Source organism: Podarcis filfolensis, assembly GCF_964270895.1.
Source record: "Podarcis filfolensis genome assembly, chromosome: 2".
Classification (NCBI taxonomy): Eukaryota; Metazoa; Chordata; class Lepidosauria; order Squamata; family Lacertidae; genus Podarcis; species Podarcis filfolensis.
In genome coordinates this window covers 26,246,961-26,273,562 of record NC_139605.1, presented here as the reverse complement: position 1 = coordinate 26,273,562, position 26,602 = coordinate 26,246,961, and the positions used below count along the sequence as shown (strand labels likewise).

The 26,602-nt window shown below is 44.7% G+C and overlaps 1 protein-coding gene across 1 annotated transcript in view; it reads left to right on the top strand.

Annotated features, from left to right (window-relative positions):
• LRIG1 (leucine rich repeats and immunoglobulin like domains 1) overlaps nucleotides 1–25,853 on the top strand; it is a 134,995-nt gene extending 109,142 nt beyond the window's left edge. The window contains exons 10-19 of the mRNA XM_083600545.1: nucleotides 5,033–5,104; nucleotides 7,276–7,347; nucleotides 9,046–9,209; nucleotides 12,703–13,020; nucleotides 14,273–14,554; nucleotides 15,323–15,742; nucleotides 17,663–17,788; nucleotides 18,572–18,715; nucleotides 20,628–20,930; nucleotides 22,229–25,853. Coding sequence (XP_083456671.1) covers nucleotides 5,033–5,104; nucleotides 7,276–7,347; nucleotides 9,046–9,209; nucleotides 12,703–13,020; nucleotides 14,273–14,554; nucleotides 15,323–15,742; nucleotides 17,663–17,788; nucleotides 18,572–18,715; nucleotides 20,628–20,930; nucleotides 22,229–22,413 — 2,086 coding nt within the window. The 3' untranslated portion in view covers nucleotides 22,414–25,853. The remainder of the gene's footprint in view (nucleotides 1–5,032; nucleotides 5,105–7,275; nucleotides 7,348–9,045; nucleotides 9,210–12,702; nucleotides 13,021–14,272; nucleotides 14,555–15,322; nucleotides 15,743–17,662; nucleotides 17,789–18,571; nucleotides 18,716–20,627; nucleotides 20,931–22,228) is intronic.
• Nucleotides 25,854–26,602: the final 749 nt, after the last annotated feature.

Sequence of the window (26,602 nt, the reverse complement as noted above, 5' to 3'; positions counted from 1 at the left end):
GAAACCTTCGAATGAATTAATAATTACCTCAGCACTTTGGAGATGGCTTTAAAAGCTGCTCCCCTTTTGATCTGTTGTGGATAAGCTTCTGAAAGCGTTTCTCAACGAGCCCTGCAGTGCCTTGTTCAGCATATCGGAGGTGTTAAACGGGGAGAAAGGGGCAGGCCAAGTCGCTAGACTTCCCTGCATTATGGATGAGGCCCTTCACACTGGGGGGGGGGGGAGCGGACCCTGCATTACAACAGTGCCTTGGAAGAAGAGTGAGAGACAATTCTGCTCACCCCTACTGATTATTGAGACTTTGTATTCAAAATCCCCACCTCTCTTCTTAATAGAAGGCGATACGATAATCTTTATTGTCATTGTCCCATACAGAACAATGAAATTGAAAAAATCTACATCAGACATTCAAAAACCAACAAGCCTGCTATTCCAGCTATCCCAGCCTGGTTAACCCCCTAAAAACTCTGATACCCCATAATTAAATACAATATACTCCCACAGAGACCACCTTACACTGCGTTTAAAACCAAAATCGCATTAGGATAAAAACTGTTTCTCAGGTGGCTAGTCCTAGTCTTTATAACCCTATACCTTCTTCCCGAAGGCAGAAGCTGAAAGATATCATTTCCGTGGTGCATACTATCCTGCACTATCTCTGCAGCTTTCTTATGACACCAGGAATCATAGATTTGATCCAAAGTGGGAAGAGTACACCCACTTATTCTCTCCGCAGTCTTTACAACCCTGGACAGCATTGTTTTTTCCCTGACCGTGCAGCTTCCAAACCATATACACAGACTATAAGTTAATACACTCTCAAGGCAAGTGAAAAACAGGCCAAAACGAGCATAAGAAATGCAAATCTTGTTTTTCATTAAAAAATAATAATAATGCTACAAACACAGTGAAAGAACTAAAATTCAAATGATCGAAAACTCTGAAGGAGATCAGAAGACCCTTCAATTACCTGTCATTAAAAAGTCTTCCAGATGAGAGATTTTTTTACTTGGGAGCCAAACTAAATGGTGTCAAGTGAATGTCTCTCGGGAAGCTGTTCTACAGCTTGGGTGCCACCACTGAGAAGGCCCTGTCCCTGGTAATCGGCTACTGTTCCTTGGACGATGACCTCAATAAAAAGGCAGGCTCACACTGGAGGAGGAGGCCATCACTGAGGAACTAAAACCAGCTTCCATTTATCTGGTACTGAGCTAAGGATGCAGTCTAACCTCTCAGCTAGGCCACACAGGGCTGTGCAGTAGGGTCTCAGCCAAGTGCAGAGAAAGCCTTGCATAAAGTTCAGGCTTAAGAGCAAAGAAGAGGAGTCTGAGTTGAGTCACATAATGCTTTGGACTACCACGTTTCTGTTTGGACTGCAGCCAGGCAACAGGGTACTTCCACATAGTCGGCTATGTGGACTAGTTTCCTTCTTTCCCATGAGATAGCTATTGTGTTTACTTTTTGGGAGCAGGGATGGGGAGAAGCAGCAGCAGCAGCTAGCAAGCAGCCAACATGCAACCAGAATTAAAGCTTGAAATCAAGGGCTGTCAGAAAATAGGTCAGCTACGTGGGAAGGACTTGTCCAACTAGGAAGCTGCTTTATACAATGTCAGACGATTGGTCCATATATTACAAAAAGAGACAGAAGGCAGTCTAATTATTCAGGCTACCATAATGACTTTGAAAAGGGGTGTTGGTTCCCTTTTCAGTCCCCAATGATAGAGCTGCCTGTTAAGGAACTCCTGGAAATACTCAGGGAAAAGTGCTCAGAATACTCTTGCCAGAAATTTGGCTTTCTCACACCTCTGCAGTTCCCAGTGCTCCGTTGAGGGGAAACCATGGCAATTAAATCCATTTCTTATGATTTGAAGTGAGGACATGACCTAACTCTATCACATCTCAACAATGGATCAGGAAGAGCACAGGCTAACCCTAAACTGTTTAGAGAGGGGGAGGGGTCCCCAAACATCTTTGCCAAGCCCCTCAGAAGTTCAAGCCGCAATTAGCTCCTCTCGTCTGGTCATCATATATATATATTTTGGAATTATTATTTGCCCTCTTGAGACACAGTTTTGTGAGAATGCAGTACTGGGTTACGTATAGCATAGTCTTGGAGAACAGACGTATGAGCTTTTTACCCAAATGCTGCTTTTAAGGACTAAACCGAGAAGAAGCACAGGAGCTGAAGCATAAACAAGGCTTGGGTTGGCGTACATGGAATAGTTAGTTCATGCAGCCAAGTTGCCGTTTCCTACGTACCGTTTGCCAACTCCTCGTCTGATCCACTAGCTTTGGCTAGGTGTGGCTGAGAAGCAATGTGCCAGGAAAGGCATATCTGAAAGTTGCAGGGTGTGTTCTTTGTGGAAGTGGCCACATGTGCAGGTCACTTACATAAACTACAAAGATAATTACATGGGCTGTTCCCAGCTCTGGAAACGACAGGCCATTTGCAAGTCGCACCACATGTTTAGTTTGCCCAGGTAGAACTGTCTGTCCACGTGCAGTTTGCTTATGGAAACTGAATTGCTATGAGGTGATCCTGCCCAATGTTTTATTTCCGGAATCAGTTCCAACAGTGGGGTCTCGGTTTTTTAGACTGGAAGATCTTTAGTAGGGTAACTTTCTCTCACATCTGCTCCAAGCTAGGCACATGGGGTGGAATTCAGCTAAGTGGTTGCATCCACGGAATGAGGTCTACTCGTGTCTCTTCCCCCATGCCACCTAAATCTATTCTGGAGGGTTGGAGGAACCCCAGAACGGGTTTAAGGAGGGCATGGAACACACAGGGAGAGGAGATGGGAGATTGCACCATTGGCACAAACATTTCTGCTTGCCCAGTGGAACGGTCTGCACAACATTGAATTTCACCCTCGGTTTGCATTCAGCCTGTTGCCTCCAGTTTTTAGGACATTGCCAGATGTGCAGTTTTGTTCCGAAATAAGAGAGCTGCATCACCTTTCCTGCCTGTTTGCTCACCACTTCTAGATACTGGCCTTGATAAAGTAATGCCAGAAACCATATAGGTTCTGAATATGAGCAACTAAGAATACTGTGTGAGAAATCTAGCAAGATAGAGCAGCATATCTAAAGAAGACAGCTTTGATTTTCTCCGTTTACTCACAGGTGAATTCCTATCCCAGAATCTATACATTGCTCCAGTCATAGATTCACAAGGTGGGGTGTCTTCCTGACTCCCATAGTCTTCCATATTCCTGGGCATGCTGTCATGCTTCATCACATCTTTATTCAGGGTAGAGAGTTACCGGGATACTTTTAGTGAAAATTGAAATGCAATAAGCATTCCAGGACTCATCATGTAATACTCCTGAGTTGATTTATTGTAGAATTTTAATCTCTTCTGTCATCAGGAATCAGGATGAGGCTACATTACATTAAAAAAACAACCCAAGGAAAACACTAGAAATCAGATATAAATAACAGGATACCTCTGTGCCAATTTAGTCCCAGCTATTAAGACACCAAGCAACATAAGAAAGTCCCTAAAGCGTTTCCCAGATTGTGAGAATCCAGATTTGATTTCATGACCAGGCCAGGTCTAATGCCTCTATACCGCATTTCTGTGTGTACGAGGAGGGTGGAACCGAGCAGCAAACGCTACCTCTTGGAACTTAATGTAACTTGAATAGCTTTTACTTTTACTTTTAAAGTAGACCTGCTAGCTCTCATGCTCCGGAGGATGGTTGAGGATGTGGCAGCAGCATATTGCACAGAGTCAGAAGGCTAAAAACTAAACCCACATGATATGCCGCAGTGGGACTGTGGCTTGCCAAGTCACATGGATTTGGGGATATAATGACTCAACGTTTTGAATGGCAGAAGCTAGCAATACCAATCCTTTTGGTCATCATGGCTCTTTGGCCTGGACTCAGGTAGCCAGAAATGAATAAGGTTGAGAATATATTCTGGTTGAGCCAGAAATGAATTTTCTATGTATTAAAAAAGTGCAGGCTCCCACGCTGGCTCAGTCACAGGCTCAAGTGCATTCATTTGGAAACAAATTAATGGGGAGAAAGTGGGGGAGAAATGATCTACCTAAAAACAGATTGTGTGTCATGTGGTCACAGAAATCCATATTCAGCTGCCACACAAATTAAGGTGTCCCCTCTTTAATTAAAACACCTAATTACTCCATGCAATTCTTCACTGGGGCGGGGGGGGGGGAGATGTGGAATGGTTAGGGTCAGTTATTTACCATCAGATGGGAAGCATAGAATGAGCTCCTTTATCAACTGTTTAGAGATTTTACTGACAATTAAAAGGTATAGTACAGTTTGTTAAATAAATAAATAAAAAACCTAAAATAAAGGGCTTTATTAGGCAGCGGGCATTGCTCTAAGACACCTTATATCTTTTAATGTTCTAAAGTGCCTAGTTTGTTTTAGGTGCATAATAAATAGTCTCTAGAGGGTGAGAGGGATGTGTGCAGGACAAAGATACCTTGTCCCTTGGAGCATCACCTAAATCCGCTGTGATGGTTTTAGCTGTTTCTTCAGAAGGCTCTCAGGGCTTCTCCTCATCCCTGCCCACCTGATGTGTGGCAAGGAAGTCACAGGATTATTTGGGTCTCTATTGCAAGCCATTTATTACCAGCTGCGAAAAGATCAGGAGTGAAATGAGGCGAGTCCAGTGTCTCGTTTAAACCGTGTTCTTTCTGATAACTGAAGGTCAACTCATATTCTGACTCCCCTTTCCCCAGCAACCCGAGCGAACCTGCGTTTCTTAATTCAGCACAGCGTGCCCCGTGTAAAGCTATCATCACTATTAAGTTCTAATAAAGATAAAAGTATTTAATTTCAGGGAAGGGGGGAGAGAGAGTACGCATACTTCGGCTTCCTTAATCTGCACAGATCGTATTTCCAGTGCCTTACATGGGGATGTTTCATCAGATAGAGCCGCGCTAATTGGGGTCTTTTCATTTTCTTTCCTTTTTTCTCCTCTCTCTCTCTCTCTCCCTCCCTCCCCCCCACCTCCCCAAACTGCTTATCTGACGCTGGGTGTTTTGAAACTGCAGAACTCTGTTTGGAAACAAGATCAAGTCTGTGGCCAAGGAGGCATTCTCAGGCTTGGAGGCCCTGGAACACCTGTGAGTAACCCACAATGCTTTGCAGTTTTGAAGAGAAGTGGCTGGGTGGGAGAAGGGAAGCCTGCCAGAAGTGGCTGCTGGAGAGGCCTGCGAGCAATTTAATAGCATCTTTGTAAGCTGAGAAGCCAGTCCGTTTGTGAGAGCCAGCTGCTTCCTTCTCATTATAAGTCAGCTCCAACGTTGACTCTTTTTTTCTTCTTCTCCCTGCCAGGAAGAAAGTTATAGAACACATGGCCAATTTGCATGCTATTATTTTATTTTATTAAAAAAAAACAAAAAACAATGCACAGTGGAGTATATCTTATTTATTAAGACAAGAGGCACAGCAAAAATTCTAACCTACTGGGAAATGTGACCTGTTATTATTCCCTTTGCTCTCACGCTCCGTTTTGCCTTTGCTAATATCCTGGGGTAGTATCCTCCGCTCCGTTCTTCCTCTCCACCTGGGTCTCTGTGTTTAAAATGCAAGAGGGAGTGGGGGAACAAGTTCCACAGGAGTCCCTCTCAGTTTATTTTGCTAGTGAAGCCAAGCAAGCTGTAAGGCAACCAGCAGCAAGGAAATGGTGCACATGTGTGTTGCTTTTGCTATGACGGATAACCTCTCTCTGTTTGAAATGAACTCTCAACATCGCAAGTAGTATCGGCTGGTAACATTGACTGAGTGGCATGTTTTTCTGCATTGCCTCCATGTCTGCATTATGGATCCTTTCACTGCCATATTGTAGGCTTGAAACGTTTCAAAAGTTCAGCTCCCACCCCATATTTTTGTCTTCCCTTCCTCTCCCTTTCCTGGCATTGGGAACACGACAAATTTGCAATAAGTTGTTTGACCTAAAAAAGCCAAACTGTTCCCAGTTAATTGGGCAGCAGATTTTTTTAAACAAACAAACAAACAGAAAAATATACTTATTATTTAATGCAAGTACAGTGGTACCTCCAATTGCGAATGGGATCCGTTCTGGAGGTCTGGCCAGATCCCGAGGTTCCTCTCTCTGCAGGGAGAGGAAAGTGGAAGACAGTTTCATTTCTGCACGGAATCTTTTGGCTGCAACTCATCATATTAGTAATATTTAAAACATCAGTTCCCTTCGCAGTGTTTATTCAAAGCAGGTATAAACCATACAGTGAGAAGAACCCAGCATAACCATAATAGTCAGCCGCTAAAGGTCTTGGTGTAATTAAGGTTTCTTTAATCGGGCATCAGCAGAGCTGGTTTTCTTACTGAAAATGGCAAGCACTCTGTTTCTTTGAGCTGATGCTGGATTTTTTTGGTGGGAGGGGGGATGTGGTGGAAGAAGCTCTTCCTTTTCTTATCCCCACATCTCGTCAGGAGTTAGATTCATCGGGGATCTTCTTCAAATAAGGAGAGTTTTAGATGGCCACATAAGCTTCTTATCTTAAATGTAGCTTTTCAACCGTTGGTCAGATAAAATCTTAAAGACATCTTAGAGATGCCAGCTGTTTTAATGAACACTTATGACTCAGGAATAACACAATTGCACACATTTAAAACGACTATCCACAAGAAGTCATTAACATTGTGATTAGTTCAGTTAAGGACAAACTGGTCTTTGGTTCACACACTCCATGGGAAGATCTATACTGTCACACTTATTATAGCAATTAGTATACAGTCGTCCCTCAGAAGTCGAATGGAATCCATTCCGGAAGTCCGTTTGACTTCCAAAATGTTCAGGAACCAAGGCGCGGCTTCTGATTGGCTGCAGGAAACATTTGCTTTTCTTTTTTTTTAAGCACAGTTTAGCATTACATCTGAACCCAACAAACTGTGGTTAATCTTTGTGTCATGTATCACAAGGTTCGCTCATTTGAACAAACCATGGTTTAGATGCAATGCCAAACTGCGCTTAATCTTAAACAGAAGCAAAAACCTCAGATCTCATCATGGCCAGGCAGGAGGGGTAGCGGTGGGGGGGGGAGACTCCAAAGCTCAGAGCCCCCCATTCCTGTCATGATAAATCATTGTTTACGTATACTAGTTCACTTGCCTGATTTATACACAGCCTCTGATTAGTAGGAGTAGAAATATTATGATGGAGCGCAGACCTATAAACCATTTGACAGGAAGCTAACTAACATGAAATCTGGTTGAGTGAAAAAAACTTAACACTTATATGTATTGGTTTATTTTAATGCTTTATTTTCTGTAGGAATCTTGGAAATAATGCAATACGTTCTGTTCAGGAGGATGCATTTGCTAAGTTGAAGAACCTGAAGGAACTGTAAGTAATGGGGAGCGGGGCTGTTAAGATTTATCCTGTAATCTTTGGGCCATTGTTGCAACATGCCCCCCCCCCAGCGGCTGCTCTCCCCCTCCCCAGCTACGCTCCCACTATTGCTGCTTTCCACTTGCCACCCCCACAAGCTATTTTTACACTGGAGCAGATGTCAGAGACTCGTCTCACATTCAGTAACGAGTGAAACAGGATCTTCTCAGCAGTCCTTTCATTGGGCTGCATCTGTGCCCTTATCCATCTCCGTTCAGGAAATCTAGGCTCCTTTTCTCAAGCCTTACAGAGCATTCAGTGACTTACTTAATTTCTGGTGGCAAACCAGTCTCTCCTTTTATAACTGCATTTCGGGTATGCTGACATTTCAGTGATAAGCAGGTTTCAAATTTGATCCATGTGCCCACTTATTCTCAGGGATGGGAAAATTACGTTAGCAGATCTAACACGTCAGCTGCATCAGTGGGATCTTGTTTAGCACATTGCCAAACATCCTGTCTCATGATAATCTCCAAACCGGCTCCCCGCTTCCAATGTTAATACGCTGCTTTATGCTCTACCATATGTTCAAGCAATATTAGTTGTCCAGGATCTAAATTTATTAGCTCACTTTCCAGGTGAACATGTGTGTGTGCACACTTACACCTGTCCAAGATCTTATGAATTGTACCAACCAAGAACTTTTCCATTAGATGCCATTTCACTTAAAACATAGTTTAGAGAGGCACTCATCATCATATTCAGGATCTGTAAGAAGTAATTGCTTGCTTCCATTTGACGAAATAGCAGTAGCCATGTCCCTAGACCTGAAAAGAGGCAACTTGGCTTACAGAATTTGCAGCCACAAGATGTGGTGATGGACAGTGTCTTAGATAGCTTCCTCCCTCCCCACAAAGGACTTTTACAGAGCGCTTACTCTCTGTTAAGACAGATGGTATATCTGCCTTATACAGATAGATATTGCCTCTCATAGGGAGTTAGCAAGCAAGTTAAAAGCTATTAGCTTTTTTTCCCTAGTTCACGTATACTAACTTTGCGGCACAGGATGACCTGAAAGAAACAAATAACAATTCCATCTCCGGTTTAAAAAAGGGTTGTTCACCTGCGGTGAATTAATACTCACCCCGGGTGACCAGGCAAGCAGCTATTTATAAAGGTCATGTGCAGGGTCAGATTAATGTCTCATATATTATTCCCCTGCTCTTCACCCTGAATGCTCAGCTCAAGGCCAACGTTTTGTCTACTATACCACCAGCAGACACTCTCCGCCATTCTGTTGCCTGGGATTTCTTTGGGATCAGTGTACAGTGGTACCTCTAGTTAACGGACTTAATTCGTTTCAGAGGTCCGTTCTTAACCTGAAACTGTTCTTAACTGGAGGCGTGCTTTCGCTAATGAGGCCTCTTGCTGCTGCTGCGCCAGTGGCACACGATTTCCATTCTCATCCTGGGGCAAAGTTCTCAACTCGAGGCAACTCTCCCAGGTTAGCGGAGTTTGTAACCTGAAGCATTTGTAACCTGAGGCGTTTGTAACTCGAGGTACCACTGTATATATAAGGCAGGAAGGCTGCCCTATTAGCAGCCATTATTTTTTCGTTTGTCAGTATCTGGGTTGCCATTTGCATTAAAATTCCTTTTCAAGTTTCACAGGAGACTTTTCCCCCCTTTTTTCATTTTGTTTGCTTCCCTCTAGCCGCATAAACAGCGAGAGCTTCCTGTGTGATTGTCAGCTGAAATGGTTGCCGCAGTGGTTAACCAACAGGGAACTGCAGCCGTTTGTGGAAGCTACCTGCGCCCACCCAGAGTCATTAAAGGGCAGAAGCATTTTCGATGTGGCTGCAGAAAGTTTTGTGTGTGGTAAGTCTTGGCTGTAGCTTGGTAATCTTGAGGTTGCTTTGGAGGGCAAGCCCTGACGCAGGAATGTTTGTATATTTTGTGGCCGGCTTGTTCTTCTGTATGCAGTGGAGTGGAGCATACATAGCATTTAAATTCTTCACTGGGCAGAGCTGCTTTATATCGGAACTGCACTTAAATTGGCAGTGTGCATCTGGAGCAGTGTGTGTGGCAGCATGTATCTGGAGCAGCGATTCCCAAAGGGGGGGGGGGGGAGGCATTAATAAGACATGGGGAAGTTTTTTGGTAGAAGTGGTAGAGAGCAACTTTGGACATTCCCGAGTGTCTCCTCCATTTCAATCTTGTTTTAATGGGACAGCGATTGCCTGGGCATAGGATTTTCATCTTGTCTCTTCAGCTTTAGGAATTATTATTTTGCACTACCTTTCAGCAGCACAAATAGACCTTCCGTGTGTCTGTAGGAGGAATGTTCACTCAAGCTAGCTGACGTCGTGTTAACACTTTTCTCCTGAATAGTCCTTCTCTGAGCCTTTTCATTGCTGCTGCTCCTGCTGCTGCTGCTTCAGGGAAAGATTGCAAACCAGCATGGCAAATAGAGAACAGCTGAATACACACGTGCTTCGTTTTTTTGTCTTTTAAAATGGAATAGTTTAAAAGCGTAGAACCACAGCCAAAGTCGCAGTTGTTCATACTTTCCTCCTCTTAAACTGAACGGGTCGTGGGTTCTCCCCAAAACTTTCCCCCTCTGTTCAGCTTGTTTATTGATGTAGAATTCAAGCTGTCGCGATTTGTCGGGCATTGCTAGCTTTGCGTGGAGAATAGCAGCTTCAGGAGGATCTCTCCACTTTCGTTGAAAGCCCCATTCATCATCCCTGTTGGAGTATATCCATATTGTACTCTGCAATCAGATAGGCGCAAATATACAGACACCTGCTCAGAACACAGGAACATCTCATCTGCTTGGATGATCTCATCCTCCAGCTGTGCGTGTATTAAAAGCTGATTAGGAAATCCATAGGCAGCAGCTCAGATAATGCTACAGTTCTGCCCACCCATAGCAACCAATGGCTGTGGCCGCACCTTGTTTACTGCATGAAGTTAAGGTCACTCTCTGTTGATGAAAGCAGCAGCACTCGGATTAGGAAACCAAGCTATGAATAAGAACGTAAATGAGAGGTTATGGTTATGCTTCCCAAACTCAAGATCAAAGGGCCTGTCATAGCCTTTCCCAAGCTGGTGTCCTCCATGCTTTTTGGACTAAGAACAGCATGGCTGTGCTAGGTCGGGCTGGCAGTTGTGGTTGAAAACATTTGAAGGGAACCAGGTTGGAGAATGTGGGTTAATACAGAACTCCACTTCTCAGCAACAGGCAGCCTTATGCTCTCAGCCCTGGCAAACCCAGATGTGCGTAGTTCATAATGCCTGGCTCAGCAGCAACTGCCAGGATTGCTCTAACTGGTGGGAGCTGGGAGGGAGAAGGAGAAGATACATTCGGAAATAGTGTTTATAGAGCCTTATAAGCTGGGACCACATGCCAGAGGGTGAATGGGCAGGCAGGATTTTTCTCTACTCCACCTGAGGCTTCTGTTACAGTCAGTGTTACTATATTGAACTGTACTGACCGTTTGCCTGTCTGCATGTGGCATTTACTACATGTCATAGCTGATCGGCCCCTGACTTGCCAAACTGATGTTAATTCAATTACAAAGTAGAGAGGGATTTTGAGAGTAACGCAATCCAGTCCCTCTTCAGTAGAAGGCTCCCCTGCCTCCCTTGACCCCCAAGTCAAACCATTTCAGTGGGTCTTCATCCATCAATGCCTTAAAAAAAAATACTGAATCCTGGGGTGGAGATTCCACAAATTATCTGAGTAGTCTCTTCCATTGTTCAGCTGTTCTTAACAGTTAGGGTTGAAGGCAACAAGAAAGAGAACACGTCCTATATCAGTTTTCTGCCTCCCTTCGCATGAGTCGCTTGTTGCTTTTCTTCCATTGGTGTTGGTGAATCTTAAAATCACCTTCCTTTATCACACCTATTCAGGTATTTGGACGCTGACGTCATTGTGAGCTCTGTAATCTTATTTTCTTTTGTATCCTTCCCACAGGGCCAACTCAGATGCACAAAAATACCATGTGATCGATTATGTCATGGAGAAGGCTAGATGAAAGCCTTTCCCTCTGACATGCCAGCCTTTTGGGGGATTGTCCCCTCCTCCACACACACGCACACACATACACACAAAATGTAATCTGAAGTAATCCAGCTGGAGTGGGAAAACTAGCCTTTCCTATCAATATTGGACTGCAACAACCATCATTCTTGAGTGCTGGCTATCTTAGCTAGAGTTGATGGTAGTCCAACGACATTTGGAAGGGTGCTGGAGTCCACACTCCTACTGTTTGGGAAGGAGAAAACTGTACCATGTGCTTTCTCCATCTTTCTGAATTGCTCTCAGGCTGCCTTTAATAATGTAATAAGTTGGCATTCCAAACCTCTTTCTTTCTTCGCCACTGAATCCCATTCAAATTTAATCTGCCCATTGAGTTTCTCCATTCCATTGGTAATGGCTGTGTTTTTTTGGGTGGGGGGAAAATGTTCAACATTGAAATCAGAGATGCCTTTTGTGTGACTAATAAATTAAGCTGCTTGGAACTCAGCTAAACCAAATAGCCCTCAATGTCAGGCCTCAAGAGCAGAAGCCTCTTCGCCTTGGAAGGGTGACAACCAGCTACATCTGCCATTCCTTCGACGTCTTTGTGCTAGGATGCTATCCTGCCTGTCAGCACTTGTCACTGGTGACATTAATTGCAACAGTTGCTGTAACTCTTAACAAATTAACATTGTCAGCCTGTGGTAGCAGCACTTGGAGGGCATCTCTCAGGGACCAGCTGACGGAAGATGGAAATAAGGTGGCGCGTGCATATATATATATATATATATATATATATATATCTGCATACCTTGGAATTTCCCCGCCCCCTTCCTAAAATAAATTGGCCAGATGGTTCAGTTGTAAGTCAGTAGAAAGCACTGGTTTCTCCTTTCACCTAAAGGATTGATGGCAATCCTTTTTGCCATATGTCTCCCATTTGGTATTATATCTAGCTCACGCCAGGTTATTCTATGCACCAGCCCTAAATTCGGAATATTTGCTTTGGTATTCCTTCTGGTATTTTGGGTGCTGCCTATTGTTTCATTTTTGCAAACAGGCAATCACACGTTTCCGTAAACCCGAGAATTGTTCAGTTTATAATTACGGTAAAATGAGACTACAATGGGAAAACACTCGATATGCAGCTGCCCAGGCTCGTATTATTTGTAGGTATTGAGCATTTTGCTGCGTTTGAATTGCACCGCCAGGAATTGGATGAATGGCAGCTTTTCTTAGCGCTCTTCCACATAGGAAAACTTGGGAAGGTGTTGAAATTTGAATGCCCCGTGGCCACGGCATCTTTGTAAACCAAAAATGCTTTGGCATTCTGTTTTCTTTTCTCAGAGGATTTCCCCAAGCCCAAAATTATTGTTGAGCCGGAAACTACAATGGCTGTTCTTGGCAAGAGCATCCGCTTCACCTGTTCAGCAGTCAGCAGCAGTAGTTCCCCCATGACCTTTGCCTGGAAGAAGGACAACGAAATTCTGCACCATGCCGAGATGGAGAACTTTGCCCATGTCCGGACCAGAGATGGTGTGGTGTGGTTCACCACCATTCTGCATCTGCGCCATGTCTCTTTCAACCACAAGGGGTGCTACCAGTGCATCATCACCAATCATTTTGGTTCTACCTATTCTCACAAAGCTCAGCTCACAGTGAATGGTGAGTAAGAATTTCATAAGATAAAGGTAAAGGGACCCCGACCGTTAGGTCCAGTCGTGGCCGACTCTGGGGTTGCGGCGCTCATCTTGCTTTATTGGCTGAGGGAGCCGGCGTACAGCTTCCGGGTCATGTGGCCAGCATGACTAAGCCGCTTCTGGTGAACCAGAGCAGCGCACGGAAACGCCATTTACCTTCCCGCCAGAGCGTTACCAATTTATCTACTTGCACTTTGATGTGCTTTCGAACTGCTAGGTTGGCAGGAGTTTCATAGCTGGGGCTAAAATTACATAACCATCTAAAATTTTGGAGATTTATTTTAAAGCATGGTGACCAAAAGAGGGAGAGCACACATGCCCAAAGGGCAGGTCAGCCTGTGTTTAAAAAACTAAGGCCCTGAAGAAGAGCAATGACTCAAAATGCATCAGGATGCTTCTGTAAACCACGGTTTGCACCCTTCCCTGACATGTGATAGTATTAAATGTCATATTCCTTTTGGAGGTAGTTTGTTCACCTTTGGTCCCCACCCTGCACTCAGCTCTCACCCATGACTCCTAGAAGTTGTCAGCATGCAACAGTAGCCACATCCCAGGAGCAGTTTTGACTGGCCAGCTAAACCAAGTGAGGGTAGCCGATGGGTCCCAAACCCTCTTTGAGTTAGGGACTTCCCATGCATGCAAAGACAGGCTCCGGCGAATTGTGCAGATGAGACCGATAGTGGGTGCCACAGTCAAGGTGGAGGTTTCTGCACATGCTGAAGAGGGGAGAGAGGGGTAGGCAGGGCTTATCCTGGGACGGTAGCTGATCTAGAAGGAAAACTCTGATCCTAAACCTCCACGGCCTTACAGGATGTTTTGGGAAGAAGAAAAGGCAAACCCTATACATATCCAGAGTGGAGGCCCTAAGATGGTTTGATGGCGCTTTTTACGCCTCCTTCCGGCAACTCCTGCAGCCAAGCTGGTGCCAAACCTATTGCTCTGCTTTCCTTTGAATTACACCAGTGACGTTGAGAGGGTGGTTTGGGCATCTGGGCAGCCTAGGACCACCATACACACTGCTTGTGCCCCGGGGAGGTCTCTTTGGCACTGCTAACGCGGTGGTTTGACTCCATTCCCGAAGGCACACTCCATTGTCTCTCGAGACGGACAGATGCCAATGACGACGCTAGATAGATTTTAAATTCTAACATTGGAAGCATGATGGCTGCTGTTCTTCAAGAATCGTTGCTACTCTCAATTCTCCTTGTCCCTCACAGTGTTGCCATCATTCCTCAAAACTCCCCATGACATTGCAGCCCGGACAGGGACAACAGCCCGGTTGGAATGTGCCGCCGAAGGTCACCCAACTCCACAGATTGCTTGGCAGAAAGATGGAGGCACTGACTTCCCTGCAGCTCGCGAGCGCCGGATGCATGTCATGCCTGACGATGATGTCTTCTTCATCACGGACGTGAAGATAGAGGATATGGGGATGTACAGCTGCACTGCTCAGAATTCTGCTGGTTCTGTGTCAGCAAATGCTACCCTGACTGTGCTAGGTAAGGAAATTTGCTTCCTTTGGGAGGGGAAGTCTGGGCCATTAATTTCAGATGCATTAATTTTATACTGATGTCCCTTTAGAAAGTTCAAAGTTGTGGTGCTTTAAGACACCATTGTCAATAATGGATGGGCGTAGATAGCAACAGCAGAGAGGACCCAAGTTAACTCTGTTTGGGATAAGGAAGGGTTATAAGAATTTGTAGGCTGTGGCCTGGGGGTTTTGGACAGTATTTATCAGAAAACAAGTTTGGTTTCCTTGGAATATGGAACCTTGGAGACATGTATCAATACACCAGAAGCCCGAAAGTTACAATACCAGAAGTCTCGGACGTTTCTGCTGCTATATCACTGCCAGTTCCCTGTTGTTAGGCTTGTAACCTGGCTGATTTACAGTATCGTGCCTTGCTTTTCTTTTGGGGCTAGGTGGGAAGAGAGTTGTGGCACTATTATTGCAGCCTTTTTGAATCTGTCATGTTTGCATACACTTAGATGCGCACACATACACCTGTAGCTGAATATTTATTGGGGGGAAATGGAAACTCTCTTTCCTTACCCTGGAGAGTTTATTGAGAGGTATACCTCAGCCATTACTATTTGTTGCAAGGAAAGGCAGAAAGGCAGCCCAGAACTGAGTGAGTTCAGGTTTCTTGAAGAACACTGTGTCGTCCGAAGCCTTCGTTTCATAAATGTGCTGTTGAAGTCGAGAGGCTTAGCCCGTAGCATGAATTTTCCGTAGGCTTGACACCTCTCTCTCTGGGTCCTTACAGAGACTCCAAGCTTGGTTCACCCACTGGAAGATCGCGTTGTATCTGTGGGCGAAACTGTGGTCCTGCAGTGCAAAGCGACAGGAAGTCCACCTCCACGCATTACATGGCTGAAGGGCGATCAGTCTCTGCTGGTCACTGAAAGGCATCACTTTACCCCAGGCAAACAGCTGCTTATCGTCCGGAACGTTGTGATGGAAGATGCCGGGAAATACACCTGTGAGATATCAAACACTGTTGGGACCGAACGGGCGCACAGCCAAGTGAGCGTGCTGCCCTTGCTTGGCTGCCGAAAAGACGGCACCACCGTCGGAATCATCATCATTGCTGTGGTCTGCAGCATTGTGTTGACGTCTCTGGTTTGGGTGTGCATCATCTATCAAACCAGGAAGAAAAGCGAAGAATACAGTGTCACAAACACAGGTAGGCCCAGAGTCTATTTTTGGGTAACCAGAAACATATCCAAAGGGGCTAGTTTTTGAAGCAGCCCCCGTCATGTAACCAGCATTCATAGCTGGCTTAAAGGTAAAGGTACCCCTGCCCGTACGGGCCAGTTGTGTCCGACTCTAGGGTTGTGCGCCCATCTCACTTAAGAGGCCCGGGGCCAGCGCTGTCCGGAGACACTTCCGGGTCACGTGGCCAGTGTGACGAAGCTGCTCTGGCGAGCCAGCACCAGCGCAGCACACGGAAACGCCGTTTACCTTCCCGCTATAATGCGGTACCTATTTATCTACTTGCACTTAGGGGTGCTTTCGAACTGCTAGGTGGGCAGGAGCTGGGACCGAAGACGAGAGCTCACCCCGCCGCGGGGATTCGAACCGCCGACCATGCGATCGGCAAGTCCTAGGCACTGAGGTTTTACCCACAGCGCCACCGGTGTCCCTTACTTTACTGGCTTACTTTACTGCAGATACAGAGAGGGCTTCCAGGTATCCCAGATCGAATTGTTCACCGTTTGTATGGTTTACAGGCAGGGTCCTGGTTCTCGCACCTCTTCGTACTGCCCAGGAATTTTGCAAACCCAGAACGTAGCCCCTTGTACTGCCAGCATTTTTTACTTTTTTACCTGTCGTTTGGCTAAATGCCCAGCATTTCCCTAAATGTTCCTGGGTGTCTCTCCTCCAGAACACCCAGTTTGTTTGTTTATTAAAACACGCACAGACTTCCCTTAGTCCTGTTGGGTTTCTGGGTGGCACACCCAACAAAAATTAGCATCATAAATGCAAAAAAGCAAACGCGAACGATAAAACATAAAAAGTTCTTATCCTCCAACTTTTTGGAGTTGGGGCACAACTGCAGCTGCGGTCAAGTTCCTGCCTGAAATAGTACCAAGGAAACAAGCTGCTCAAGCGAAAACTCAAAAGCAGTGTTGCAACAACTCAGATACAAGCACTGCCAGAAAGTTGCTGTCAGCTAGCCGGGCAGGGCCCTTCTGGGAGCTCTTCCTGGAGGCCATGCCTGTCAACCGAAAGGGAGGTGCTTCTCAGAAGTGAAGGCTGCACCATCCAGGAACCACTTGAGAAACAATGACACACAGCGCATATTTTAGAACTGTGTTGGTACACTCTAGAATAAAATCAGCAGAAATAAGTTGCTGGCTGCATGATCTGTAATAAAACTTTTTGGCTCCAGCTCTTGAAACACGATCCCTGCATAAGGCGGCCCTGCTAGGTTTTGAAGGGAGACACATCTTGTTCTCTGACATATTCGCTGAGGGCTCGTCAGCTGTTTTTGTGGGCCATGATTGAGCCAGCAGGTAAAGCTAACTGCATGCCCTCTTTTGAACTAAAGTAGTGGGAATATCTCAGTGACTTAAGAACATGAGACTCTTACTGAATCAGACCAAAGGCATCGCCAGACCAGCATCCTTTTCCCAGCAATGGCTAGTCAGATGCCTATGGGATGCCTGAAAACAGAGCAAGTTTCATATACATAACTTGTGTTGATATTGCTGACTAAAAAAAAATTGGGCTGAGGAGCTTGGAGATATTCCCTGTGATGAAATGTTAGAATCTGTTCTGTCGGAGAACAGCTGGAAGATTTAACAGGAGCAAAAAAGTGATTTGGAGGAGCACCAGGGTACCAGATATGTTTCCAGAATACTGTTCTCTGCAGATACTAAAACTCTAAAGAGGACCAAGGGCAAATTTTCATTCAAAGAGCAAAAGAAGTCCTCCTATGTAGTCTCCTAAACTTGATCAGACGGCTCCTGAATAGCCTGGTTCTAAGATGGAGTGTAACCAAGTGCACGGTGTCCAGATCTAGTCTTTTCCCTAGTTTCAATGCCAGTCTTGTGCTCTAACGCTGGCCCTTCGCTTTTGTCTCCTTTCCCTGTATTTCCAGATGAAACCATTGTGCCACCTGATGTGCCAAGCTATCTGTCCTCCCAAGGGACACTTTCAGAACGGCAAGAAGCGGTGGCCAGGGTGGAAAATGGCCAACAGCCCAATGGACACATACAGAGCAATGGTATGGGAGGAACCCTGCTGTCTGGCAACACTGTACTCCTTTTGCTTCTCTTATAACGCAATCCTATACATCAAGGATGGGAGGCCCTATAAGTATTCGCTGGATTATGGCTTCCATCATCCCTGACCATTGGCCATGCTGACTGAGGCTGATGGGAGCTGGAGTCTAACCACTTTTTGAGGGCAAAAAGTTTGTCACCCCTATGATATATGTCTGTCCACTTAGCCCACTGAGTTTAATTGAATTTAATCTCAGGCAAACGGGTATAGAATTATAGTCTTAAGGGACTATCTGCGCATGCACTGAAATTACATAGTCAAGTCCTTCCTGGACTGTCCCATTTCAGATCGAAGGTTGCGAGGTGACTTTTTCGGTGTTCTCTTACAACAAATATTCCTGCACATAGAGAACTAGCTACATATCAAGGGCAGAGCTAGGCTTAAAACCTTTCTCAAAACTGCTACTTTTCTGCATGAAGAACTGTTGGAGCATATAAGACAAGCTTCATTAGTAATAGTATAGACATCAAAGAGCTCCCATGATTTTTATAAACATATAATTCAGCTTACAGATAAAAGATGACCAAACCATGACTTCCTGAGCAAATGTTCCCGGCTACACTAGCTTTCACTGTGTGTGCATGGAGATGTTTCAGCACCAAACTGACCTTTCCGGTTTTATGGACCTCTGGTTTTCCCTTTCCATAGATTTGGACAGCTAATGTATTTATCTTTCTTATCTGCAAACATTTGTACATCTGGTCACTTTGTCATTTTGTTGCAGGGGTTTGCCAGACTGATGCAGCACGAGATACAGAAGTCGATTCTCACCCTGTTTACCGACAGCCAAAGCTCTGCTTAGGATACAGTAAAGAAGTTTGGAAAGGAGATGATATAGCAGACAGAGCACTCGTCGCAGATAAGACAGGTATGGAACCTATTAATCTGTGAAAGCATTTTGGAAAATTCACTTTAATAAAGGCCACAAGCACATCAAAGCAGCCTTTTCTTAGACATTCGGAGATTTTTTTTTATTGAAACAGTTATATACACACTTCATTTAAAATCCCACCTTTCCTGGTTTCCAACTAGATTTTTGTGCCACCTTCATTCATAAGTAGCAGTTGTCTTAACTGTGCTGTGCTGTTCTGTGCAAGCTGTGCTGTGAAAGCTTCATATTATTATTATTTTGTCTGAAAGCTGGGTAGAATCTAGAGAGCATGAATTGTTTAGGGAGTTACTCACCAAAATGAGTAAGGAGCTATATAAGATTATTCCTCATGCCTATTTGTGGGTCCTGCCCCTTTTAGTGATAGTGGCATGAGAGAATCTCTGTAAAGGCTGTAATCCAGAATGGCTCAATAATACCTTTTATTGACTCACTTCTCCTTGGCAAGGATAATCAGCTTTTGGGCTGTGCTGAACTCTTTAAGTGTAATTCTCAAGTTTGCTGTCCACAACAGCACACAAGGTTGTATCGGCCCGTGATTGTCTACCCAATTAATAGGTCACAGTTGAACTGCAAACAAATAAAAATGCAAACATGCATTTTATGTTGGCAAAGATTTTGGTCTCCTCTGAAGAGCAGCAAAATGGCAGAAATGGGCAAAGAAGTTGTGGGTAGGAGGCAGGGTGCTTAAGACTTGTCCTACATACCAATTTCCCCTCTTTCCGTCCCTTCCCTTCTAAACACATATATTTAATTCCCCCTTGAGGGGGAAAAATCAGCAAAAGAAGAGTAGCAGTTGAAAAGCAGCAGGCAGGTGGAGGACTGGTGTTTTCCTGCTTCACATCATGCCCTTCCTCTACTGTTTTTTATCTGACCATCAGAGAACCAAGTTCCTGAATCAGCATCTATTTCCTTTCTTGTGCTGTGATGGAGATGATGCATTAGCATTAAAGGTAAAGGGACCCCTGACCATTAGGTCCAGTCGTGGCCAACTCTGGGGTTGCGGCGCTCAACTCGCTTTATTGGCCAAGGGAGCCGGTGTACAGCTTCCGGGTCATGTGGCCAGCATGACTAAGCCACTTCTGGCGAACCAGAGTAGCACACGGAAACGCCGTTTACCTTCCAGCTGGAGCGGTACCTATTCATCTCGCTTTATTGGCCGAGGGAGCCGGCGTACAGCTTCTGGGTCATGTGGCCAGCATGACTAAGCCACTTCTGGCGAACCAGAGTAGCACACGGAAACGCCGTTTACCTTCCCGCCGGAGCGGTACCTATTTATCTACTTGCACTTTGACCTGCTTTTGAACTGCTAGGTTGGCAGGAGCAGGGACCGAGCAACGGGAGCTCACCCCGTCACGGGGATTTAAACCGCCGACCTTCTGATTGGCAAGTCCTAGGCTCTGTGGTTTAACCCACAGCGCCACCCACGTCCCGCATTAGCATTAAAGCCACCCAAATTCTGCATCGCAAAAAGCTGGGTTTTGTGACGTGTGCTGTTTTGAAAATTAAGTACAACACGTGGCTTATTCTTTGTAATTCAAAAGGAGAGGCAAGAAACTGTTCAGAGTATTGTGATCCCGTGTTTGACCTGTGCGAATTTTACTCAATAACTCCCCCGGCTTCTGATATTTCACTAGAGCAGTAGCTTCATAGCATTTGCCATCATGAGGGACAGAGGCTTGCTTTTCGTTTAAAATAATTTAGCATCCTAAGAAGCTCAGCTTTCAGAATGACAGCATATGCCTAATCCTAGCTATGGTGAGGAACAAAAGGGCATATAATAAGACAAGTCAGTCATTGAAGCTACCATTGCCTATTTTGTCTGAAGCATCACTGCCCCCAAAGTCATGGTTGCTTTAAAAGAATAATAACCCGCCTTTTCTCCCTCCAGGCTACAGCTTGCCAGTTGTGTGTACTGATTGCAGCGGGAGCACTGACAGCATGAGCGTCACCATTTACCCCAAGGATCCAGATTACGGCCCTCTGCCTACAGAGACTGTGCCTCCAAATGCTTCCAAAAGCAAAGAGTCCAGCAGGCAGGACAGCATACCTGCTGCTAACCGCCAAGGTCCTCTAAAGTACAACGGGAGCGCAAGCAGCAGAAAATCAGATGGCAGCAGTACCATCTACCCCAGTAATCACGACAGGATGCCAGCTGCTAGCCCAGGCACACCACCTCAGCCGGACAGCAAAGGTGCGTGCGTGTTTTAATCTCTTCAACATGCCTGCTACTACAGTCAGTAGAGCATGAGACTCTTAGCATCTCAGGGTCGTGGGTTCAAGCCCACGTTGGGCAGAAAGGTTCCTCCATTGCATGGGGTTGGGCTAGATGACCCTCACTGTCTCTTCCAATTTTACCATTCTATTGATACTTTTCCAGGTGCTCCAGTAAAGGGATGGGAACACCTGTGGCCCTCCAGATGTTGCTGAACTCCAGCCCTAGTCAGCATGGCCAGTAATCAGAATTTATGGGAGCTGGTGTCCAGAAACATCTGGAAAGCCCACAGGTTCTCTTTCCTCCTCAGTAAATTGCACCTGCCTGTTAAGGTTTTGGAAAATGGATGCAATGTATCGTATTTTTCGCTCTATAAGACGCACCAGACCATAAGACGCACCTAGTTTTTGGATCAGGATAACAAGAAAAAAATTATTCTGAATCCCAGAAGCCAGAACAGCAACAGGGATCGCTGCGCAGCGAAAGCAACGATCCCTCTTTCTGTTCTGGCTTCTGGGATAGCTGCGCAGCCTGCATTCGCTCCATAAGATGCACACACATTTCCCCTTACTTTTTAGGAGGGAAAAAGTGTGTCTCATAGAGCGAAAAATACGGTATATTTGCTCCTAAGCCAGGCATGGTTCTTTAGCCCTGATTCTTATATGCCCATATTGCTCTTGCAAACAATCCCCTTAAGAGTCGCGTTCCAGAACTTGGGTTCTGGAGTCACACAGGCAAGCAGCCCCAAATATATTTCCACAGGACCTTTTGTGGAAATAGAGCATGACACATAACCAGGACACTCTAGTCTTGTAGCTTGGAATGATGCGGGGTGGAGGAGCATCCAGGACATTGCTGTTGGGAAGCATGGGAGAGAAGTGCCTAAAATAAGAAGACAATGGCTGCATCCCTGCAACCAAAGAACCTGGGGTGCATTCTGACCTGATGGTGGCCTTGGTGAGTCTAGCGACCAGTGTTTGTGTTGCATCCAATGTGGAATGGAGCTCGCTTCCCCAAAACACTTGCAGTGAATTGTGGGGCGTGTTCTAAATTGGCAAACCATCCTGCATCGCGTGAAAGCCAAGAGATGAAGGTGAATCTCTGCTTCCAACAAATGCAAATAGTCGTGGAGGCAAAAAGTCTAAACTAGAGATTTACGGGCTTTTGTAACTAAAATTACTTTTTAATTAAGTTTGGTTTAGGTCTAAATGTGCTGGTGCGTGTACTGAACGCGTGAGAGAGAGCTAACAGTGGATTTTTATTTTTTATTTTTACAGGTTCTTCACAGCCTTTAGCGAAATCTTTGGAGCCTTGTGGCTTTCTACTGCCTTCTGAAGGCTCACTGAGGCATCTGAAAGGAACTGCTGAACTATCGCTATCAGAGAGCGAAGCCAAACAGGCGCTTCTCTCCAACGGACACTTACCAAGGTCACGCGACTCCCTTCACGAATTGAGCCACTGAAAAGATTGCAACAGACTGAGGAAAACTGCGATGTGCAAATTAAAACGGAGCATCCTCTCTCTCTCTCTCTATATATATATATAGCCATATATATATATATATCTACAGAATTTCTTTCTTTGCACGAAATTATCTAAGCTACTTCTACCTCAAGTTCTGAACTGATAGCTCCTCAAAGAATAGGGAAAAAAAGAAAGACAAGAAACAAGATGAGGTATAAGAAGCAAGCTTGCGTGGGGGAACGAAGTCTTATCAACGCAACACCCGCTTGTACATAGTGTCAGAACTTTCCTGGAAATATCCGTGGCTCACACGCTGGCTTGCATTACAAAGCACAGAAATGCAAAAGGTTCTTGTGTAAAGTGAAAAGTATTTGATAACAAAATTGTACATAAGAGTTTTCATATATAAAAATCTATCTAAATATATAAATATATATATATATATATTATATTATATCTTTTAACAGAGGTTATTTTATTCCTTGGTGCATGATGGAACTGAGTGAACTTATACAATGACAACATACAAGGTTTTTCTCGCTTAGAAGGTTGCTGTTAGGTTTCTGTGCTCTGTTTTGTGTTGTTTTTTTTTAAATTCCCCAATCATTCTGGTGCCTTAGGTGAAAAAAGAACAGACTCATACATTTTTCTTACTGGAACAAGACCTTGTTTGTGAAATCTCTCTCCCCCCCCCCCCACTTTTAATAGCAAGTGCTGAATTGGTTTGCTAGTTCAAATATCCCCTTAGAAATATTGCACTTACAGCACAATCTTGCCGTCTACTCAGAAGCGAGCCCTACTGAGTTCAGTGGGGCTTGCTCCCAGGTAAGCGTGCAAGATTGTTGCCTCGGATGTTTTAAACTGAGCTCTGTTGCTTTAGTATTGCTTAGGCAGAGGTGGTGCAAAAGTGTCCCGGGAACGTTTGAAGAAGAATATGTTCCTTGAAACAAAAGGAAGTTAGACAAGAGTATGGGTACCATTATTAAACAGATGTACTTTGGCGCGGTTCCCATGCCGCGCAATTGGGCTTGTGAAGGGAGAAGAGGGCTGCAAGTTCTTTCTACATCCTAGCTCCTGTTGTGAATGCCGGGATACAGACACACACATCCCATTGACTTCAAACAAATGTTAGCATGCACGCAGCCTTGGAGGAATGTAAGCATCTGCCTCCTACTTGAGGCAGACCTAGCTCAGTCCTGTTTACACTGACTGGGAGTGGCTTTCCGGCACGTCAGAAAAGGGTCACTCCCAGCCCTACCTGAAGATGCCAGGGATGGAATTTGGGACCTTCTTACAAGCCAAGCAGATCCTCTGCCGCCAAGCTACAGCCCTTCCCCTCTGCAGGATTGCAACGTTCGTGTGCCTATCTAAATGCGAACTGTTCATCGCACTAGTGCAGGCATAGGCAAACTCTGCCCTCCAAATGTTTTGGGACTACAACTCCCATCATCCCTAGCTAACAGGACCAGTGGTCAGGGATGATGGGAATTGTAGTCCCAAAACATGGAAGGCCGAGTTTGCCTATGCCTGCACTAGTGGAACAGCATTAAAACAAGCATAAGGAAGAAGAGGATTGATTGGCAGACCATATTTTGCTCTGAAAGCTACAATTTTTTTTCCTTCTGGCATTTTAGCACGGTCTATGGATATTTCAAAAGGCCTGGTTGCTTTCTTACGCAGTAATCCGACACACAGAATAATCCGTTTGCACACAAAGACCCGGTTTTCTTTTTCTGGATTCTGGCTTTGAATCTAGATTTTTTAGCTAGTTGCTCTTTTTGCTTTTAAAGAAACTTCTCTGAATTTTGAATCGTCTTTTTTTAGGTCCTCCAGGGCATTTTTTAAATTTTTTTAAAAGGATGCAACCACACTAGGCTACTGCTTTCATTTTTAAAGTAACACTGCTTTGAGAGCTGTCATTTACCTAAAGCACTATTAAAAAGTAAACATAGAAAAACAATGTGAACACACAGGAAAAAGTTCTACTCAAAACTTAAATATAGAGAGCGTTCTTTTTGTCTGTAGAAGTGCTGCTGCTTCTCCTGATGCTTATTCACCTGGGTGAATAAAATTTCTCCTCTCCACCCCCAAGTTCTGTAGTTCAGGCTCTGCTAATATAAAGTTACATTTAGGTTGTGACTTAAGACGGAGAGGGGCAGAATGACATTTTGTGTTTTCTCTTTTTTATTGTTCGTAGCCATGACTTGAAGGCCAGTTTCAGAGAAGCAAACGTGGGAAGCAAGACCATTTAGATTATTGTAGGCGCTTACATAAGGATTCTGGGCCCAATTCTGCCTATGTGGCAGAAGACAAGTGTGGGCTTCAGCTAGCTCTAAACATACAGAGTCTTTGGATTGGTTCCGGTGTTCCCTTGCTCAGATTGTTCCCAGTTCTAAAGAAGGCATTGCGTTATTTTCTTTCACCAGCATCTTTCAACAACAAATACCATTGAAGGTGGCGTTGCAAGGCCAGATTAACATGCAAGTTGCTCCTCACCCCTGTGTTAACGTTGCTTCATTCTACTTAGATTACCCTATTCTACTGCAGCTCCAGAGGCAGCAACTAGATGTTTGTTGCCTGGCTACTGTGGGTATTTTACTATATATAGTTTTGTGCGTGTTGTGGGCTTTCCACGAAATGGAAAAGCCAGTGACACACACGCTGCTCTCTTAAAGCCTGGGTAGTGCCTGCAAACATCTGGCTATTTTGCACCTCCAATAAGAGAGGTCCTACTTCCCACCCAGCCCATCTGGAGGAGACGATGGGTTTGTCAAGCAAGGACCCTCAAAACCCAGGAGTGTAAGGAGAAAGGTAACAAAAACAAAAGACTCGAGACGAGTTTTGCCATCTGCTTTTTTAGCTGAAGCTGGCCGTTTTGAAGCAATGCATAACTTAGCCAGCTACCTGTCTCTATCACTTCCTGATGGTAGAGTCACTTGCACTTTCTGGTAGGTGGCTAATTATGTGAAGTGCCAACTTGTAGCTAGTCAGTGAATTTAAAAGGAGAAGAGTAGCCAATGGAGGTGGGAATCAGACTGCATTTTCCCTCTTGGTGGTACAGAAAGGGAATGCGTTATATGTTTTCTAAGAAGAGGTAGACTCATAAAGGCTAAGTTGATAGAGAGATGCAAGGGTGGGGGGAGGTATCATCATTGGAAATGCAAAGCACACTTGCCACGCTGACATTTTGAAAAATATTGTATTTTTGCATACTGTTAACTGTTTAAATAATATTGTTACTTCCACTAAATATGTGAATCTGCTGCTTCTGAGAGGCATTGTGAAAGAGGAAGTATTACTTTTGTGTACAAAGTTATTTATTTATTAGAAAATTTTGGTACAATGTTGTACATTGACAAAGTACATTGTAAAAATATTGGAAGTGTCCTAACAAATGGCATTGAAGTGACTTTAATAAACGCCCATTTATAATATCAATGGTTTCTGTTTAGATTCGGGTCTGTGATTATTGTTGGGTGGGTGAATGGGGTTAAGAGAAAATGCCACATTGCTACGTGAGTGGAATTTGCAGAACTCCTTTTTAATATGCAGTCCATCCTAAACACGATTAACTAGAGAACAAGTCCCACTGAGCCAAAGTGGAACTTGTTTAAGAGCAAATAGGCAGAGGGTTGTACTTTCATTATCATTGATAAGTAAAGTTTTTAGGTGGTTTTGCTAACACCTCTCTCTGTCACCATGGGCCAATCTTATGGGCAAAAGCGACTGGGGGATTTGGCAGTGTGCCATTTTGCCACCATCAATAGTGTTATATAGCATGCCCTTCTCAGCTTTCTCTCAGTCTCTCTCACCCTATGAAGTGGAATCTCAATTTTCGAGTGTCTTGGAACCCGAATGATTTGGAAGCCGAATGCCAAAAACCCACAAGTGAATGCTTCTGTTTTTGAACGTGCCTCGGAAGACGAATGGCTTCCAAGGATCGTTTCTCCATTTTCTCCATTGACCTTGCCAACCACCCATTGCGCCTTGGTTGTCGAACGTTTCAGAAGTTGAAATGTCTTCCGGAACAAGTTATGTTCAACAACTGAGGTTCCACTGTATCTTCTTCACCAGTTCGCTCCCAGCTTGGAGCTCCCCTTCACCCTCTTCCATGAAAGATCCAACACTTATTCTAAAAAGCCTACGTTTGCTCCCAGACAATGACATGTTACCTCTTAAACTGGGCT